This window comes from Eucyclogobius newberryi, unplaced genomic scaffold (assembly GCF_026437365.1).
Source record: "Eucyclogobius newberryi isolate DKJ021-1_F unplaced genomic scaffold, fEucNew1.0.hap1 SCAF_6, whole genome shotgun sequence".
In the NCBI taxonomy this organism is placed as follows: Eukaryota; Metazoa; Chordata; class Actinopteri; order Gobiiformes; family Gobiidae; genus Eucyclogobius; species Eucyclogobius newberryi.
In genome coordinates this window covers 27,236,873-27,256,105 of record NW_027316278.1, presented here as the reverse complement: position 1 = coordinate 27,256,105, position 19,233 = coordinate 27,236,873, and the positions used below count along the sequence as shown (strand labels likewise).

The 19,233-nt window shown below is 39.8% G+C and overlaps 1 protein-coding gene across 1 annotated transcript in view; it reads left to right on the top strand.

Annotated features, from left to right (window-relative positions):
• Positions 1 to 19,233, top strand: part of fbxl17 (F-box and leucine-rich repeat protein 17) — a 323,540-nt gene that overhangs the window by 206,924 nt on the left and 97,383 nt on the right. Inside the window, exon 9 of the mRNA XM_072434057.1 lies at positions 11,846 to 11,922. Coding sequence (XP_072290158.1) covers positions 11,846 to 11,922 — 77 coding nt within the window. The remainder of the gene's footprint in view (positions 1 to 11,845; positions 11,923 to 19,233) is intronic.

Below are 19,233 nucleotides of genomic sequence, written 5' to 3'. Positions count from 1 at the left end.
ATTAAATATTGATTCAGTACTGAACCAATACGTTCCGATAACCAATACCAAGTTTCACAATGAGCTCCCGTAAAGATAAGTAAAAAGAACATCTGTAATTTTAAAATGCATTGTTACACCAGTGCTAAGTTGTGTTAATTTTTGTTAATAAGCGTGCATTCACTTTAACACCTGTAACTCCTACTTTAAACGCACAAACATATCTCCTGAGAGCCTTGTACAGACTAGGGATGTTTTTTTCTTGGTTTTATATTACAAATACTAATGATTGATGATGATAATTTGCCGCGTTAAAAGAATAGATGTGCAATTAACACTACAATGGAGTCCCAAATTGCAGATAGAACTAGAGTAAGTTACCATAATGTATTAGAGCAATTACGAGGCGTGAATATTTGGTGACATAGATGATTAAAATATCGAAAGAACAAACAGACTTGGTCCATTGTAAGGTTCCTTTTCTGCTCTGATTTGACCACGTCTCCTTTACTGTGGGTCAAACAAAGGCTACATTCTTTGGCAGGCACCATTAGTTGGCTAACGAAAGACTCAAATTCAATAAAAGTGATGGCCGGGGCTTTGGTGCTCTCCTCCAGGTCTTCTTGTGTGAATCCCATAATTTGATTTAGATAGAGAATGTGTGTATGACTCCTGCGTTTTGGGCCTGGGGATTTTTTTTTTCTTCTTCCTCGCTGTGAAACTTGGCATGCGGAGGCAAAGGTTCGTCGTTTGTGTGGAGGAGATAGGGAGAATATGACAGTTTGATGGTTGACCGCTGGGTGTTTGTGCCCACAGCGAGGTGACATGGAGCCAAAACACAAGCTGACCCCCGATGCTTCTCCCCGACTCTGTCCCTTCTGTCCCGTGCCTCTCGGTAATGCTAATCGACTAAATATGCACTTCTGCGGTTGCCAAGGAAACTGTTATTGTGATGTCGCCAATGCAAAAGTTCATAAGCGGTACAATACTTGGCACTTTTGCTTTTCTGGGACTCTTTTGTACTGAGCTGAGAGCTTTTCAAGTCTATCCTTGCCTGCTGCCATTACACTTTTTATAATGCGCAGTGTTCTATTCTTCCAAGTCACTTCTCTCCATTTGTTCAGATTGCTTTGAATGACAATATGATTATAATTATGAATAGTTTTGGCTGTGTTTAAACGTTTAGTGGATTGTTCCGTATACTATGTTTGACAGTTTAATTTCTTCATGATGGTTTATTTGACAAATTATTGTGCATAGGCTGTTGTCATTCTAGTACCAACGATAAAGGACTGGGATTACTTTATTTTTTTGTTACCAGATAGAAAGTCTGATCTTGCTATTGAACTTGATTGTTCCAGGTTCCAGTTCAGGTCTACATCTTTAAAACTAAACTTTAGATCTGTCAAATGTATTTTACAAAAACCTTTTCAGAACTGAACACGTTTATCTGATCAGTCCTCAAAGTCCAAACAAGTAAACACATTTTTGGTAAACTTGGTTTTGGTATTTTCTAATTTAAAGGAAATATGTAATGCAAAATGTCCCTTTCATGAGGTTTTAACCTTGTTCTAATATTGTTTCCTCATCAAATACATACATGAAGTAGCATTTAGCTTCATTTTAAATTGTATTTATTTAACCGTTATTTAACCAGGAGCACTCATTGAGGTTAAAAACCTCTTTAACAAGGGCGCTCTGGCCAAGAGGCCAGTTACACAGTTACAACAAACAATGTTAACATTAAAAGAACATTTTTCACATACTTCACCTATGCTTTCAACTTAGTTTTAAAGGCATTTACAGAGAGGCACTCAATTTCCAGTCTCTGCAACATGTTCCCAGCAAAAGGAGCTGCGTGAACAAAGGCGTTCTTCCTCAGCTCTGTTCGGGCGAAAGGAACAGAGAGCAACAGCTGATCTTTTTATCGTAAGGAATACGAGACAACACTTCTCCGTGTGATCAAAGCACAAATGTACAGAGGCGGTTATCCAAGCATTGCCTTGTGAATAAATGTCTGCAGTTCGTTCATGCTGGTGAAACTGATGTAGCTCTGATGTGGCTCTGAGAGTTTTCAAAATAATCTCCAGACTCGTTTTGTGACTTTCTTCCATCTAATCACGATCAGTGCAACTGCGTTCCCGAGACCAGGACGTGAGAGAGTGAGTGTGAGTGTTGGCACCAACTACAGGCTGCAGAGGGAATTACACAGTCATTTCCATGGAAAACAGCAGGGATCCAAATGTAAATTAGTTTGTTATAAACCTTTTTTAGGCTGATAACAATACAAACAATACATAATATGTAACCTCATCATGTCTGCTTTTGGAGATAACACTTTAACAACGGCATCTCTGTGTCCATCACGGTATTAAGACATTGGAGGGCCTTCTGTAGTAGGGATGAAAAATTATGATCATAATGAAATTACACCTTTAGGCAATCTGACTGTATGTAACAAAACGTGTCTGCTGATGGTTTGTGGACTTAAAAATGGCGCTGGAGACTTTCAGGTTTCTGAGCGTGAACAAAGCTAAATGCAACTTCGGACATGTTTTGGGTGAGGTAACAACAATGGTATAACATGGTTTGAAGCTCCAAAAAACGTGCATGACATGTGTCGTTTAACAAAATATTCACTCTGTTACACATTCATAAACCAGGCCAAGCAACCATACAGAGGTGAAGTCTCTTGCACAACACGTGCAGTGCCATTATAGTGAAACAGTGAATCAATTCAGCTATAATTAAAAATCCCCATTGACTCCATCTTCCTCCTCTCCCTCTCCATATTGTCACTGCTTCCATATCGCTCTTCCCCTCCCGTCCCTCCATGAGCCATTGTTGCTGTGCCCTGCATCTCGATGTCTTCTCCCTCTTATCTGCATACATCACTCTCTCGACTCGTTTGGTATGCTCTCAGCGTCCGACAGGGGCTTTTGTCACCTGCCTGTACATTATTGAAAGTGAGATGATCACTAATTCATGTCAGATGAGAGTCACGACGTTTGGAGCTGGAGGTGGGTGGGAGGGTGCGGCTTTTGAGTGGAGGCCTTTCATGTTCCGCGCACCTTCTCTGTCAATGCTCATCAGTGATTAGAAAGAATTTGTCAGGCTAAAGCCGTGTTTCCATCGGAGAGTTATAAACCACGTTGGGGGCATTTCTGTTGAGTGGATTTGCTTGGTTTCAGTCAAATTTCCCACGGCGCCGTCAAATCAACTTCAACTTCTTTTGTATTTTTATAACGGCAGCAGACATTAATGATAATAGACGTAAAGTATAAGGAAGTAGCCAGTGGTTGGTCAAAGAAAGCCATCTTTATTTTATTTTTCATGATGATTTATTTGTTATAATAGTTACGGCAAGGTTCTGGTGCAAAAACAATAGACCGTGCCGAAAACGGAAGCTTTTACTTCCTTTCTTCCAGTTTTGTCCAGGGTTCTCTAAGTGTTTTTGGCAAAATAATGTGTACTAGCAACACAAGTTTATTCATAACAAAACATTAGCAAAGAACATGATATAGATCATATCTTTTGCAATACCTTTGTTCATTTTGAATTGTTAAACCACGTTAAATTCTTCTTCAGTCTTCCTTTGACATTAGTTGACTTGTCCATCAACCCAAATGTTCCCCAAGTTCAATGCAATTGGAAATAAACATTTATATGTCAATAAATAATACTGTAGAAAGTAATGTTCTTTTCTAAAGCCCCATGTGGATTCTATGCCCATTCCTGTCATTAGTGCCCTTTGCTCCTTCCTTCTGCCTGTCACTCTTCCCTGGACCTTTCTCGCTCCTGTTTGTACTCCTCTTTCCTCCTCCTCCTCTCTTTTCCTTCCCTCTTCCATCTCCCACCCTCCCTCGCTCACCCGCTCACTGATGTCTGATCTAATTGCTTTTGCTTTGACCCATGGGACCTGGGCACAGTGTAACAAGCTCCCGGCGGACGGCCTCTGAGCCTGCGCTAAACCCAGCGCCTCTCTTTTTATCTGTTTGCTCTCTGACTCTTTCCAGCACCACTATTCATCTGCAATGCCCCAACGCTGTAACCCCAAGACACACTGAACATTGTGATTCTGGCTTTTTAATCAAATTATTCCATTTCAGAGCGATGAATAGAGAGCCATGCACAATTATGACACCAAAACTTTGTCTCTTCAGTATTTGGTGAAACTGCACCAAAACCATATATTACATGTTGTGGCAGATGGAAATGAAATTGGATATGCCAAATACTGAATGGAATTCAATTTGATGGCAAAAACCTTCCTCTGACTCGTCTTAAAATACATGTCCTATCAGGATTTAGTTGAAAACGTTGGTTCAGAAATAATTGAACCCACATATTAAGGATTGGACTGAATACCACTTTTTTTTTACAATACTTTTTACAATCTAAAAAATAATAATTTGAAACTTAGTGTGCTTGTTCTGAAAGAGGAGAGGTTAAAATCTGTACCAGTCAGTCCAGCCAGTATCTAAAACAACTCCATTCTTCAAAGTTTTCCATTTCAGTTTTAAAATATATGCTCTTTCGAATGTTGTGACAGCACAGAACACCTCCTAAAGCTTTACTATGTGGTTTGGGGCAGACGAAAATGTAAAAAGTGCCTAGAGAGAAGACTGATGGCACCGAGAGGCAGGTGCTGAAATGTAATAAGAAAAAGGTGAATTATGAAGACTCAGCCCAGTGAACTCCGGCCGCTGCTCATTTTAACGGCTCCGGCCTCACTCGCAACAAAGATTCTTAAGCAGACGACGCACATTTTAAACTCCATCTCTCAGTGTGATGTGTGACATACCCTGTGCCATTTTAAATGATTTGTCGAAGGTTACGTGCCAAATTCCATGTTGGTCTGCTCTCTATTTTCACTGACGCTCCAGCGCAGAGATGGAATGGCACAAACATCAGTATCATACCTGTCGGCTCGAAGACACAGCTGAGACCTTTGAGTTCAAGGCAACTTCACATCATTAATGGCCTAAAATAGTAAGCAATTCACTTGCTTATTCTGGTTTCAGCCCATGTAGGTCAAGGTTTCGTTCTTTAGTTGGTCACAAGTTTGTAAAATGTAAATCTATAGTGGTCCAGATTGAAAGCAACAACTGATTATGACCCGAACACAAGATAAAATGTATTTATTTAAATTCATTTTATACTGTGATTGTTTGTGTAATCTTCTTTGTTGATGCTGTCTTTTCCTGAGGAGCTGAAAATGCTCAATCCATGCACTAACATGCTTCACACACTTCACTGCTCTCTAGGTTGCGTTCACATTCTAGAATTGATGAATCCAAACTTATGATGCACAAATGTGACCAGCCGTGGCTAAACCAGGCACAAGTCTCCCCAGAGACATTTTGAGTTATTCACAGATTCTAAAAAGTGTACTTTCAAAAACTATCCAATGATGTCTCACTCATGTACATCTGATACATTTTTTATTTGAATGTATACACCTCTTTTACTGAGAAAACTGCCATGAAAGATGTCCTCACCAGGTAGGACATTTGTGCTCATTTGCATGTCATTGAGATAAGCCCTCCCCTCCTCACACTGTCACACTGACTGTTTTTGGTGCATTCAGAAAAACCTTAGAATTAAGAATGTTTATTACACTAATCGCAAATGGTAACAATCTACACAAACGCAGAGTTAAACACGTTAACAAATCACATCTCTACCATCCAGAATTTCAGCTTTAGCTAATATATGAGCAGATTGCCAATGTTAGATGCATTGTCACTGGGACAGTGACTGTTTACATTCTCATCTATTTCATTGTTTGTTTTGCCACAACTTAAAACCCACTCCTTTGCCGTCCGTGCATTGTCCGTTTAATATTAGAGGCCTTATTTATCAATGATTTCCTATTAGTCTGCACTCAACAGTTCCAGCCTGAAGCAGCGCTTTAGCTTAGCTTAGCTCCGCCCGGTTCCGGTAGCCTAACTCGACCCACAAAGTCAGCGTTAAAGCAATCCTTTAGAGTAAAAGTACCTCAGTTCCGTTGCAAATGGTCTCTGTGAGTCCAATAATGCAGGGGTCAAGTGCTGCAGATCTCACAGCGCTCAACAGTGCTGCAGCGTTTTAGCTTAGCTTAGCTCCGTCCGGCTCCAGTCAGAACAACAACAAGCTGAACTCAACGGCAAAAGTAACAATAAAATCACGAAAACTAACACCAAACAACCATAAAACACGACCCAGACAACCCACGGGTCAAGAAATACAGAACAACACGGAAAAATAAACCGCCAAGAGGCCAATAACAACAACAATGAGCTAGCCGAGTTAGCTGCGAGCCAGCGCAGGAAAAAACAACACAACATAGTGAGGATTGTATCTTGTGGTTACTTACGCCATGAGGACCATTGTGCTGCATAGGTAACCATGTGCTTCGCAGCTGATTAGTCGAAAAATAACAACACTGTGCTGCTGGAAAATAGGTCACACCCCTGAGCGGAGCATGTAAAAGAGCCAAAAACTACCCATCTTTAACAGCTTAATATATGCTTTTAAGACAACCAATACTGTTATCTGAAACATGGAGTGGCTTATAAGTGACTTCAACTTGCACATTCTGTAAAAAAACGAAAATCACTAATTAAAAAAACAAAAAAAACAACGTGAAACAGGGGTGTCAAACTCATTTTGGGCCGCGGGCCGAATTTCGACGCTCAGGCTGGGTCGCGGGCCGAGCATAACGTAAAACATAAAACAATAAAAAATTATAAGAAATAAATAGCTTTATATAGCCTACGCTGTTGTTGAAGCAATTACTGGATCAATTAAAAGAAATTACAAACACGTTTGTTCTCACAAACTGAAATGTATTAAGAAAAACAAGTGTAATTTCATCAACACTGCTTCAGTTTATGTGCATTACAACTTCAGAGTTGATCTACAGAGATAAACATTTAATCTATTGTTAAATATTGTTAAATAGGTATTTGGAACTGAAAAATATTGTATTTGACTTTATAACAAAATTCTCAAGATTTAAAAAACCCTTTTAAATGTACTAACTAACATTTCCACGTCTGTGTAGTTCTTTGTAGTTCTCTTTACACCTGAACTGACTCACCACTAAATACAAACACACGTGGAGCGTTTAAGGAGGTTAAGTTATGAGCCACAGTGTTCCATCAAACCAAACTCTTTTCTCAAATCGTGGGCCAAATATTATGTACAAAATAAAACAATAAAAAATATAAGAAATAAATTACTTTCTTACAGCGTAGTAATAGTTGTGGAGACTTTTGCACAAATGTGCAGCAGGTGAAAGACTGCTTATTTCTGATGTGAAATGTTCATATCACAGACATGTGTCTGCTCAAACTCAATACAAGCTCACTATTTTCATAGTTTAAGTTGATCTTAGTGACAATTATTTCATGTAGTGACTCAAATGAGGTCATTGTGTTTGTGTTCACAGTCACATTAGTGTGGACACAGTCATGTTCATACGTTATTACACTCTGACCTGTGTTTTTACGTGTGGCTCCTGATCTGTCCAGGTTTATAGAGGATGTTTTCCTCAGAGCATCATCACAGAAGTTAGTTTTCTTGTTGTTAGCTCCACTTTTAGCACAACTCTAACATCCACAAAACAGTCATCTTTCTTTCTTCCACGTGTTTCATAAAGCCACACGTCTCTGTCCTCGCTCAGACCTCTGCTCTGAGGTGCGTAAGTGCGCAAACGCGTGTCTTACTTCTCTCTGCACTTCTCCCTCCGCAGTACACAGGGCAGTGAAGAGCCGCGCGGGAGGGGCGGCCACCAGCGGCATTGTGGGACGTGTAGTTTTAGCGCTAACAACGGTTACGGAAGTAACTACAGTTCTATGAACAAAAAATAAATATATGTATATATTTTTTTTTATATTAATTCAAAATGTTCAGCGGGCCGGATTAAAACGTTTGGCGGGCCGGATGTTTGACACCCCTGCAAAAGCTCTGTTGCTCTGTTCCGTCTCCGCCGACTATTTGCGGGTTTTACGGCAGCGGGTCACATTATGTTTATCATAGTTTTACACCAGTGAAGTTGAAGAAAATGGCAGTTAAAAAAATAATCCTTCTATTATTTTACACAAAAATAAATACAAAATCCAGGGTTATTACAGGGTTAAACGCTTACTTCTTTTGTACGGTGTAGAGTGGAGGGCAGGAGTGAGGGAGGGGGAGTGAAGTCCAGGAGCCTGGACCTCTTTGGAGCTTTGAGCTAACTGTAGCTTCACTGTAGCTTCTTCTTCCTCAACGGTTGCGGCGCTTTTAGAGAGCTTTAGCTTCTATTTCCAGCCCCTATATATGTATTTTAAACATGAGTTTAACCATGAATTTCCCAGTGGTCCTGATCTGCCAACACGTCTGTTTTTTCTGAGTCTGATTCTAAACTTAACCAAGCCCACTGCTCACTGCTTGTGCTCCATAGTCAAGAGAAAACAAAAAAGGAGAGACGATACCTCAAAGTGTGACTGCAGGGAAAGAGGAGAGTCAAGTTTGTGCAGGTCTACACAGAGAGATGGCACTAAAATGCTGTGAGGGTAATAACAGTTAAGCATCAGTGATCAATACGAAAATCATAGACTGCAGCACACTGTTGAATCACCCACAGCCAGCTGGATCCACACATCAGACTCACGCGCTAGATTCACACTCTTCATAAAACCTGTATGTTTTTGGCCTCCTTGCAGCTCATGATAGCAGCACAATTGTTTGACAGCTAATTGACAAATAATGTTTTGTACCGGGGAAAGGCGGGCCAATAATGGATTTGATAAGGAAATGCATGTAATATGTTTAGAAAGTGACAAATCAAAGTAGACTGGTAAATGTAGGTTGGAAAATCCCTTCGCGAGCTGCTCAAAATGGAGACCCCCTGCTCTATAATGTCATGATGCTACATGATGAACACAACCTATTACCAGCAAAGAGCAATACAACGCTTCTGTTTTGTGCTGAAACCACTGTGAATGACCATCAATGAGCACAGCTTTATTTCCACTAGATGAAGTCACGAGTTATGGATCGTACTTTGTTTTGCTGCTTTAGTAAATAGGTTCATTTCAGGCATTTGTAATATCTGATGTTGTCATTCATTCAATTACAATCAAACCTTGTATCTTACTATCAACATGGTGTCATTCCATCCTCTCATGTCGAATGGTCAATGTGCGGGGATGAGCCAGAGCACAGAGATGATGATGCGAGTGCTGCTGTTCAGAATCTCTGTACGAAGAGCAAGTGCACTGACACGCTTTGTCCTTCACCTCTGACATTTCACTGTCACATTCTTTTATCCACACAATATCATTCATCATATTTTTTCTTTTTATCTCTTTGTCTTTCAAGTGTATTTATTGTTGGCCTATTTAGTCATTCTTATAGACTGTTAGTCCTGAACACTCGAAATACTGACCTAACCATGTGCAATTCCGTCATATGTGCAATTACTGTTGGATTTCATGTGCAATTCATGTGCCGTCGTGACACATATGTGCAATTACTGTCGTGATCACGCGCAATGGTATTTATGTATTTATTTATATATTTGTCTATGGGAGTTTTTATTTATAGGAGATCTTCTACTGAAAGTGTTTTTCAGACTTCCTATAAGTGATCTGTTCTGTTGTTCTTTTCTTCTGTATCTACCTCTGTATCTTCCTGCGTTGCACCAATGAAATTTCCCATGTGGGACAATAAAGGATTATCTTATCTTATCTTAGCATGTGCCAATGGAAGTATATTGCCAATATCACCGTTTGATTTTGTTGTTTGTTAACTCTTTTCTGCCACGTGTAGTTTAATATCAAAGGTGCACGATGTACATTTTCCAGATGCAGGGTCCGCCACTCGCTTGTAAACGTTATTGCTTTGCCCGAAACCTTCCACGGTGTTGCATTAAAAATGGTGTTTCCTCGATGCTGAAGGTACACATTGTTCACTGCAGATTTGTAGCTTGTAGTCTGAATAAAAGGCTATTTGTTTACATTCTACTGAACAAACGCTTAAATGCACACAGGGTAAACATCACATCCCCTTTTATTTTAAACATGCAAGGTCTGTACAGTTTGCTTCTCATTCATATTCATCACCCCAGAACCCCTGCGTATGCACACATATTAGAAAGCCCCTCCGATGAAGGGTAATAGGTCAAATGCGCGATCAGAACGGCGTTGTTGCGCACACTCCTCTCATTAGAAGCATTTAGAAGAGAATCATTTGATACAGTTACTCTGATCTTGCCTTTGGGCCTTCCCCTGCGTATACTTCCTCTCTTCCCTTCCCCGCACACGCCGCTCGACTCTCCATCTCCTCCGGGCCGGTGGGAAACAGGGGCTGAATTCAGATGGCCCCGCTTTGAAGTGAAGCGCTGGTGTTGTTGGCGGTTGCTCGCCTGCGTGTGCGCGCCCACCAGTGTGCGAGCGTTCCTCCTCCTCTCCTGCTGGGCTGCTCCACGCTTCTTTTAATCACTTCAGGTGCTTAATTATTAATGCACGTGGTAAGAAAATATGAACGCAGGAAGGAGAAGGAGTGGGGAGCTGAATGGGTGAGCAGTCGTGACCCCTGCAGCTGTACGCTTTAACCTTTGCTGTGCGAGTTTAAGGGAGAGAAAACAGCTGGGAGCGCTGTATTGTTTTCAAAAGACGAGGGCCCAAGCGAGTGTGTGGAAAGAAGGCAAAGAGAAAAAGACTATTGTGCACACAGAACAAAGTGTATGCACATAATATTGTGCTTGATTGAACTGTGTCTTTGTGGAAGTGTCTGCTTTCTCCCTATTCTTACCAATGTCAAATGTGTTTTTACTTAAAGGTTCTCGATTTTGGCAGTTTTTTTCTTCTTCCCATTTTGTTCATCTAAAAAAAAACATTTTCAGAAGGTTCAAGGAAAAGTTTGATTTATATATATATTTTTTTACATAAGAAAATACTTTATTTGTCCCATAAACGGGGGAAATTCCATCTTGCTCATCGCTGGTAATCATCAAGTGGTTATCCATTCATTTAGCTGTGTTTTGTATTTCAGCCCTACGCAGCTTATTTGGTACTAGCTGCTTCTGTTTTTAGCTCGACACAAATTGATGTCTCCTTCAGTTTGCCAGCAGATGCACTCTTAACACCTCTGCTGACGTATTATATTGAAGTTTCATCATATTTAAGGCCTAAGGGGTATTTTCCAGTCATATAACGTTATATTATCATGGCTATATTTCCAAATTATATATATGTAAACAAAATAATAACAATAACTATGTGTAGATCACAGTCTTGCAATGAATGTATTTTATCTTGCATTTATTCAATTACAGTTGATTTTATGCGGTCGCCACTCCTCAGATCTGACCTGTACCATGGCCCGTTAGCATCACATGCTTGTCTTGAATATTGCAATAACAATATTCATATGACACTTTAACAATGCACGAGGAATGTGTAAAAATTTGCCTGTAAATGTCCCAATGTCTAAACGTGACCACAACAGGGCAGAAATATCACTTTATACCCTTGTTTGGTAGATTACACATCCTTTTTCATCATTTAAATTAATGTTTCTTGTCTCCAAAATGATTGCAATATTTTTATATAAATCCCACTAGATTAAGTTTAAGTTTAATGCCACACTATGTAACATTCCAAGCAAAGCAACCACATCTCCATGAAGTCAAATAGACAGAAATGTTAAACTTGTAAAAGCTGGTATAATGCAAACATTGGTGGGTTCTCGGGATCAGAAAGGTGCCTTCATGGCCACACACAGTAAAGACGCCTTTTATAGCAGCAACACTTACATTTCTCTTCTTTCTACCACTCTCCCTTCGTAGCAGAAGCACTCAAAGCTCCACTAAACTCCTCTCTTTTTCCTTCCGTAGGTGTGTGGAAATCATTGCCAAGGAGGGCCGCAGTCTGAAGGAGCTCTACCTGGTGTCTTGTAAAATCACCGACCACGGTAGGAAACCCTCCATCACTGTCCCTTTGTTGCAGTGAACCTCCGGCGCTAATATCACAAGCGTTATTACCCGCAGTCGCTGGCATGATTCAGGACTCATTTGATTTTTATGGCGCGCCCCTTATGAGTGCATAAAAACGTTATTGAAAAGTTTCGTACTGAAAGAAGTCGTGTTTGCTGACTCTCGGATGTGGACGCTGCGGCTGGAAGAAACCACAAACACATTTAAAACCGTCTGTCCACTGTCTGTGCCTTGGAATTGCAATGCAGCTTTAAAATTAACATGCAATTTGCCATACTGGTTAGAAAAGGTCATTTGAAAAGTTGTCAAGCCGACTGTATTGGGAAATGTCTTGTTTCTCTTCTGCATGGCTTACAAATGTCTATATACTGTACTCGCCAGTCAATTATTCCGCCTCCTCTTTATCTCCGGGGTAATATGAGGTCTTGTTTGGTCTGATTGAATCAAACTCATGTTTGCGTGGAAAGCTCCGTTTGCTAATGAGTTCCAAGCTTTGAAGCACAGATGCAGTCTATTTTAGCTTTCTGCATACTGTAACTGTATACTGTAGTGCTTAGAGTCCTTATGTCATGTAATTGACCATTAACTACTTCACTATGTGGGTAAAAATGGAGATATAGATGTCAATTAAACGGTTAATTGATAATTGTATTTGACCCTCGACCCTTGTTATCGCCTTGTGGTTTTATTATTTTTTGTGCAAAATTGGAGCTTGGTGTGGACTTTTGATGAATTTTTTAATCCGTGCACATGTTCTGTTCTGTGTGTGTCACCTCCACATCCCGCACTTCTTTTCATTTAAATCAAGACTTTATAACAAAAACTGTTAGTACTGAACACTCGCAATACTGACCTAACCTAATACTGATGTGCAATTCGGTCAAATGTGCAATTGCTGTTGGAATTCATGTGCAATTCATGTGCTGTCGTGACACATATTCATGTGCAATTACTGTCGGGATCACATGCAATGGTATTTATTTATTTATTTATTTGTCTATGGGAGTTTTTATTTATTTATAGGAGATCTTCTACTGAAAGTGTTTTTCAGACTTCCTATAAGTGATCTGTTCTTCTGTATCTACCTCTGTATCTACCTGCGTTGCACCAATGAAATTTCCCCATGTGGGACAATAAAGGAATATCTTATCTTAATATCTTATCTTAATCAATCTATCTTTAAACTACAATGCATAAAACAACACTGTACATAAATGCGTCTTTATCAGGCACACACACTCCTAACTTTGCACCCCTGACGTTTGTTTTAGTCTATTTAACGTTGCATTTTTTGATTGGTGTATTTGCTGCCATGACTTGGTGCGGAGTTATGACACAATAATAATATATACAAATATATAATTGTGAGTATGTAAGAAACTAAAATAAATTATTCAAATATTTGTTCAACCCCAAAACATATATAAAAAACTAACATAAATATAAATTGCTTTTTCATTTGTCACATAAACTTGACCTTTTCTTTCTTAAAGTTTGATTTCATAAAGCTGGTCACATACTAGAGGAATGGCCATCTGTTCAATAAAGCAAATTCAATTAAACTTAAGAATTTCATTATTTTATGTTCAATTCCAGCCTTTGACCATTCGCCTAATGTCTATTCCCTCTCTCTGCCCCATTTACTCTGCCTCCGTCCTGTCAAATTAATCCATAGAGCCCAAAAAATAGCTCAATAAAGTCAATATTTGCAAATATTCATAAAACTCATCACATTCCTACAATAATCAGAACACTAACATTTAATATTGTGACATGCTGTAAAAAAAAAGAAATAATCTGCATCTAAAAAGCCGCTGATACTCTTCCTGCTCATGACTACGTTCATCCTGCTCTCTTCTGTTTCCGCACAGACGAGTTGAGTTACAGCCGGCTGCCAGTCGCACCCGCGCACATAAAGGGAACATATCTCTCTCAGTGTGGCGTCCCGTGCTCCTGCTGTGCCGGGCCTGTCGTCTTTGTAGAGCCTGACAGTGCAGACGTGCAGTGTTGTCTTCAGGCAGCTTTACATCCCTCTTTTTATTTTGTTTACTCTGCCTCGCTTCCTCCCCGTTTGATGCTAGACGACCATATGTTATTCTGAATATAGTAGTCTTTTATCACCACAGCCCAGTACACATTTGGGCCGCATCAGGAGCGCTGACTAAGGCTGCCTGTGTGAATCATTTGCCAATGTCGGGTTGCTTTTTGTTTTTATGTATACTTTTTTTGTTCATAAGCAGACCTACATTTCTTTGTAGTAGTATAGTTGACTGGGTATTTGAACACATTCTTCATCGGCGCAGCACAGAAGGTCCTGGGTTCAGCTCTTGGGCGGCGTGAGGGTCTTCCTGTGGAGTTTGCATGTTCTCTCCAGGTCTGCGTAGGTTTCCTCTGGTTTCACACTGTGGCTCCTCCCCTCTGGTGCCAGGACGGCCCTGAACAAGAGATGCTAATGTCAGAGGGACTGTCCTGGTTAAATAAAGGTCAATAAATACATCAAAGTCTGCTTGTTTCGCTGGTGAACAGGCTTAGTCATATTTTGATACAGTTACAATACTGTACACATTATAATTGGTACTGTAAATATGTTTTGGGCCCCACAGGCTTTATTAGACAGGATAGTAACCTAAATGAAATATAGAGTTGTTATGACTTGCAAATCTTAGACAATATATTGTGCTATTTTGAAGAGGCTAACACAATTGTAGATATGCTTTAAAAAAAAAAAAAAAAAAAAAAAATTGAGTAACTGATCACGGCATCTGAACACTGTTCCATTATTTGGTGCTGCAACAAAACAATGCATTAAAACGGAGGAGCTTGTAATTTGAGAGAATGTTACAGGCCATAATATCATTGTGAGACTTTTGATGATACAATATCACAATAGTTTGGTTATTGTTACATGAAATAAAAGTGAAGAGTGAGGGAAGACATTCAGGGGAAACAAAATCATACTGAAATTAATTCAAGTATTTTCTGATGAGAGGTCCACCGCCTGCATGTCACCATGGAAACGTTATTGCTTTGCCAGGAATGCGCTTGATTAATTACGGGTGTTTTTGAAATCATCTTACTGTGAGACGGCTTGCCTCACCACAGATCTGACCTGTGACTATGCCTATCCCTGACTGGTCTCCATGGATATAGATCAGTTGAATGCCATACTCTGGAACATTCCAATTAGAAATAACATATCATGTACTCATGTAGTTTTAAAAACCTTACATTCAGTATGTTGCTGAATACAGAGCTTTTATTTTTATTCTGCTGCAATGGTCAAAGGAAGGTTAATTAGAAATTCTGTATTTGAAATCAAAACTTTTAAATCTATGACTGAACAACAGCATGATGAGAAATTCAGAGGTTTAAGGTCCCTTCTCAATCATAGAAATCACAGAAAATAGCAGCTATTATTTGCATTATTGAATCAATCAAGTTTCTTTGTTGAGTTTGAGTAACTTCAAAATGGCTTTGAAAAATCTATTGGAAAAAGATAACTAAATATAAAGCACTTTCAGTCAGTGTAATTTAACATTTATTTGATGCATATAGCTTGATGTTGACATACAGTATTTAGTCACCTATTGATTTAATTTGATAACTTGATTGTGCCGTACTTCACTTTGTGCCATTTCTGGATTATACTCTGGTTTATAATGGATTTATTTCAGGCACATTCAGCAATCACACATTCATACATAAGCAAGGTGGGTGTATCTTATCCAAAAACACAACAATATACTGTAGGCACTTTTATGAAGTTGACGAAATTAATCTTTTTGGGTTATTATACAGTCAGAACTAGAATCTAACCACCAGCCTTCTTGTTTGTGGGCGAACGCTCAACCGCAAAGCCGAGGACAATTCTTCTGGATCCGCGTATACGACCAGCTCCTGCCATTATCCAGTACTTCAGCCGCCATTTTGGTCACACCAGATACAGACACAGATCCTCCCAATAAAGCAGCAGAGTGACCTTTTATTGTGGCCAGCCTAAGGCACACTTGGCACTTTTAAAATGCTTAAAAAATACAGATCAATATCAGTCTGGTCACTGCGTGTCACTCAACAAACATGGCTGCTTATGAGGACAAAAGAAAGGAGGGAAATGGCAGGAGGCTGCAGAATGTTTTTCAGAATCAATAAGCGAAGCATAAAGAGCTGTTAATCTGAGATGAAAGAAGTTTGACTTGGTTCTGAATGATAAGTGACCAATGAGCTCCTTTTCTCGAAAATAACGGCCTGATTTCATGGTTCTGTTTGAGTTGAATTGGAGAAGTGCACATTCGGGACCCTTGCTCACAGACACCCGGGGCCCGGGGTCAGTGGACAAAAAGGATGAGCTGGAGAGGATGTGTGCCTCTAGATGGCGTCACAATTATCTCCCGTCTTCCATTGCTACCTTACGACAACAGTTTGATCTACAGTCACAATAATCACCTTGACCTCCGCGACCCCTTCACTCCGGCCCTCCCACCACAAGATGAATGCTTTTCAGATCACAACCCCCCTTTTCTATACTGCGGACCTCCCTCTGCTCCTTATCACTTTGAGCAAGATGAATTGTCGAAATACGATCTTCTCTTCCACTGCTAACGATCCCTCCGCCCGGACCCACTCCTCCGCCCTCCTCGTGATGGGGCCTGCCTGTCGTCCTAAGATGGAGACGCACACTGTAACCAAATGATGGCAAGATTTCCTGCTTTGCTCTCTGATAAATCCAATAACCGAAATGAGATTTTACATCTATCGAGCTCGTCTGTTTTTTTTTTCTACGCGCCCTCCTCGCTAATTATCTTTATTAATGACTTTTCCGTGTCCATTTGAGAGGCCCACGAGCACGTAACATCCGCTCGTAGGCCGATCGTGTCCTCCTACCTTTGTTGCCTCCTTGTTTCCTTTCCTCCATGGCATTTAAAGGCACGGTTGAGATGGCAGAATGAATAAGCAGGGTTGTAATTACACTCCCAGTACAGATGTTTTTTGAGATTGTTTCGCGAAAGGAAGAAGTAACAGATGAGAACGGCAAAGGCAGAACATTTTGGAATAATGATCTTACTGAAAGGCCTATTAGTATCCTCGCGAAAAACAGCCTTCTGAGAATTCTCCACTCTTTTACCTGAGTGCACGCAAACCAATTAGCTTCAATAAGGTTTGGGTTGTAATCAAGGCTGTACAGAGACTGGTTAAACACCTGGATACGCCGGATCACACGCCGCAGCAAATTAGAACGGCTATTTTTACACCTAGAAAACAAATAGTTGCATTGTAGAGTTTGTGAAGCCTTAAGAAATGTATGAAAGCTGTGCATCTGTGCATCTTCACTTACATACATCAGGGAAGAACATCAGAAGCACTTTGGCTCTAATTTTGTTTTGTGCTTGAATGTTGAGCGCCTTTTGTTTTTGACCAAACCACAATAAAAAATAAAAAATAAATTAAAAAATCATCTGTAGCAATTAAAGATATAATGAAGCATGGTAAAGTCTATTGAATTGGATCTATAAGTTTTATCTATATTATTTCATAGTCAAAACTGATCAAATAAAGGAGTGTCAAACTCTTTTTTGATACTGAAGTGCAATACAATGATAATTATAACGAAAACATAATTTCAGACAATAGAATACAATTTTAACACAAAATAGTGGTGGATTCTTTAATGACGTAGTCTTACTACTATTTCTGATATAGATAAAAAACATTCTAAAAAGGATTAAAATGATTATTATTATTTATTTATTTATTTATTGTTCTTTCCTTTAGATCCTTCAGTATCGATATATGTTCAAATGACTATTTTGCTGTGATACAAGTTGTAGTATCTGGTTCTTAATATTTTGACAACCCTAGTTAGTGGGTAAACTGGTACGTGCCACAAACATAAAATGTGCTTTTCTAGATACTCAAAGTCACTACAGTGCAGTGCAGTAAATACAATCAAATAACAAAATATGCTCGATCAAGAATGTCATTAATCATACATGTAAATTAAGGTCGTAACAACATCTACAAGTTAGATTTCCTCCATTTTAACCTTCTAAATCACAGTTTCGAGTATCATTTAGGTGACAATGTAATTCCATGTTATGTCAATAGACAGCATAAAATGTAGTTATCATAATTTGATTTAATGCTGGGAGGATGTGTTTCTATTTCTTGAGACACAAAGAGGCAATCAGCCTCAGTGCTTAAAGTGTCTCTTCAGCGTGTTCTGTAGTGAGGCCTGTCCAGCTGCAGATCTTTGGAGTGGACACTTAGCACCAGTACTCTTAGACCTACTTGTTCATACTTTCCACTCTCCATCTGCATGGCAAAAGGCCAAAACCATAAGTTTCTAGTCCCCATTCACCACCAACTTCATGTTAGGGCTTTAAAATAGACCCTTACTCCTGCTCTTGGCCCCACTGTGATTAAAATGCCATAGATCTCCATCTTGTCTTGCAGAAAGGTTCCTGGTTCTTTTAAACTGCCATGTAAAACTATTGCAACTGGTTCACTGTGAACAATCCTTCTCTTAGTTTTGTTCAAGTTTTGCATCCGATCAGAATCCGAACAGACCATGACCTCTCCATCTCGTCTCCTACGCACTGTCATCCTGTATCTGTCCCGAATGGCGCTATTATCTAACTCTACTTCGGTAACCAAACCTTCTAGCAGTGCTCTGCATCTTTAAATTGAAACTTGATCCTTATGAGAAAGCCTGTTGATCTCCTCTCCCACATCACCAGACATGTACATCACCTCCTGCAGTGTCCCATGCTTGTACGCACCTGGACATGCCCTGCTATCTCCTCCATTCACCCCCTCTATCGTCCCCTCTCTTGCTTGTATTCATTTGCCCAAGTGTTACGCGTCTACCTGGGCTTATCTTGTCCCCGGTTGCCCATCTGCTTTACGCTGAAACAAAGAGGAGGACCTTGGCACCTCGGTTCTTTACATATGGTAATGCTCCTCTTTCTGCGCTGTCAGTCTCGGCCTCAGTGCACCTGAGCCCTGAGACGATGGAGCGAGACTGAGTGAAAGCCTGCGAGAAGCGAGGCAGTGTGTTATGTGGGGTTAAGAGCGTTAAACTTTGGCTATTTTTGTTATTCAACGTGGGAGTAGCAAATTACTTTTATTGCTCAAGTTAAGTAACTGTATGAGCTGGTTAATGGTCTACTTGAAATGTTTTCGATATGACAGCATGTTTCATAGCTAAGCACATTAACCTTATATTTCATTTATTCTATTAAAGGTGTTTTTAGTTCTAACTAAAGTACCATAAAGACATGCATGCTATTGGG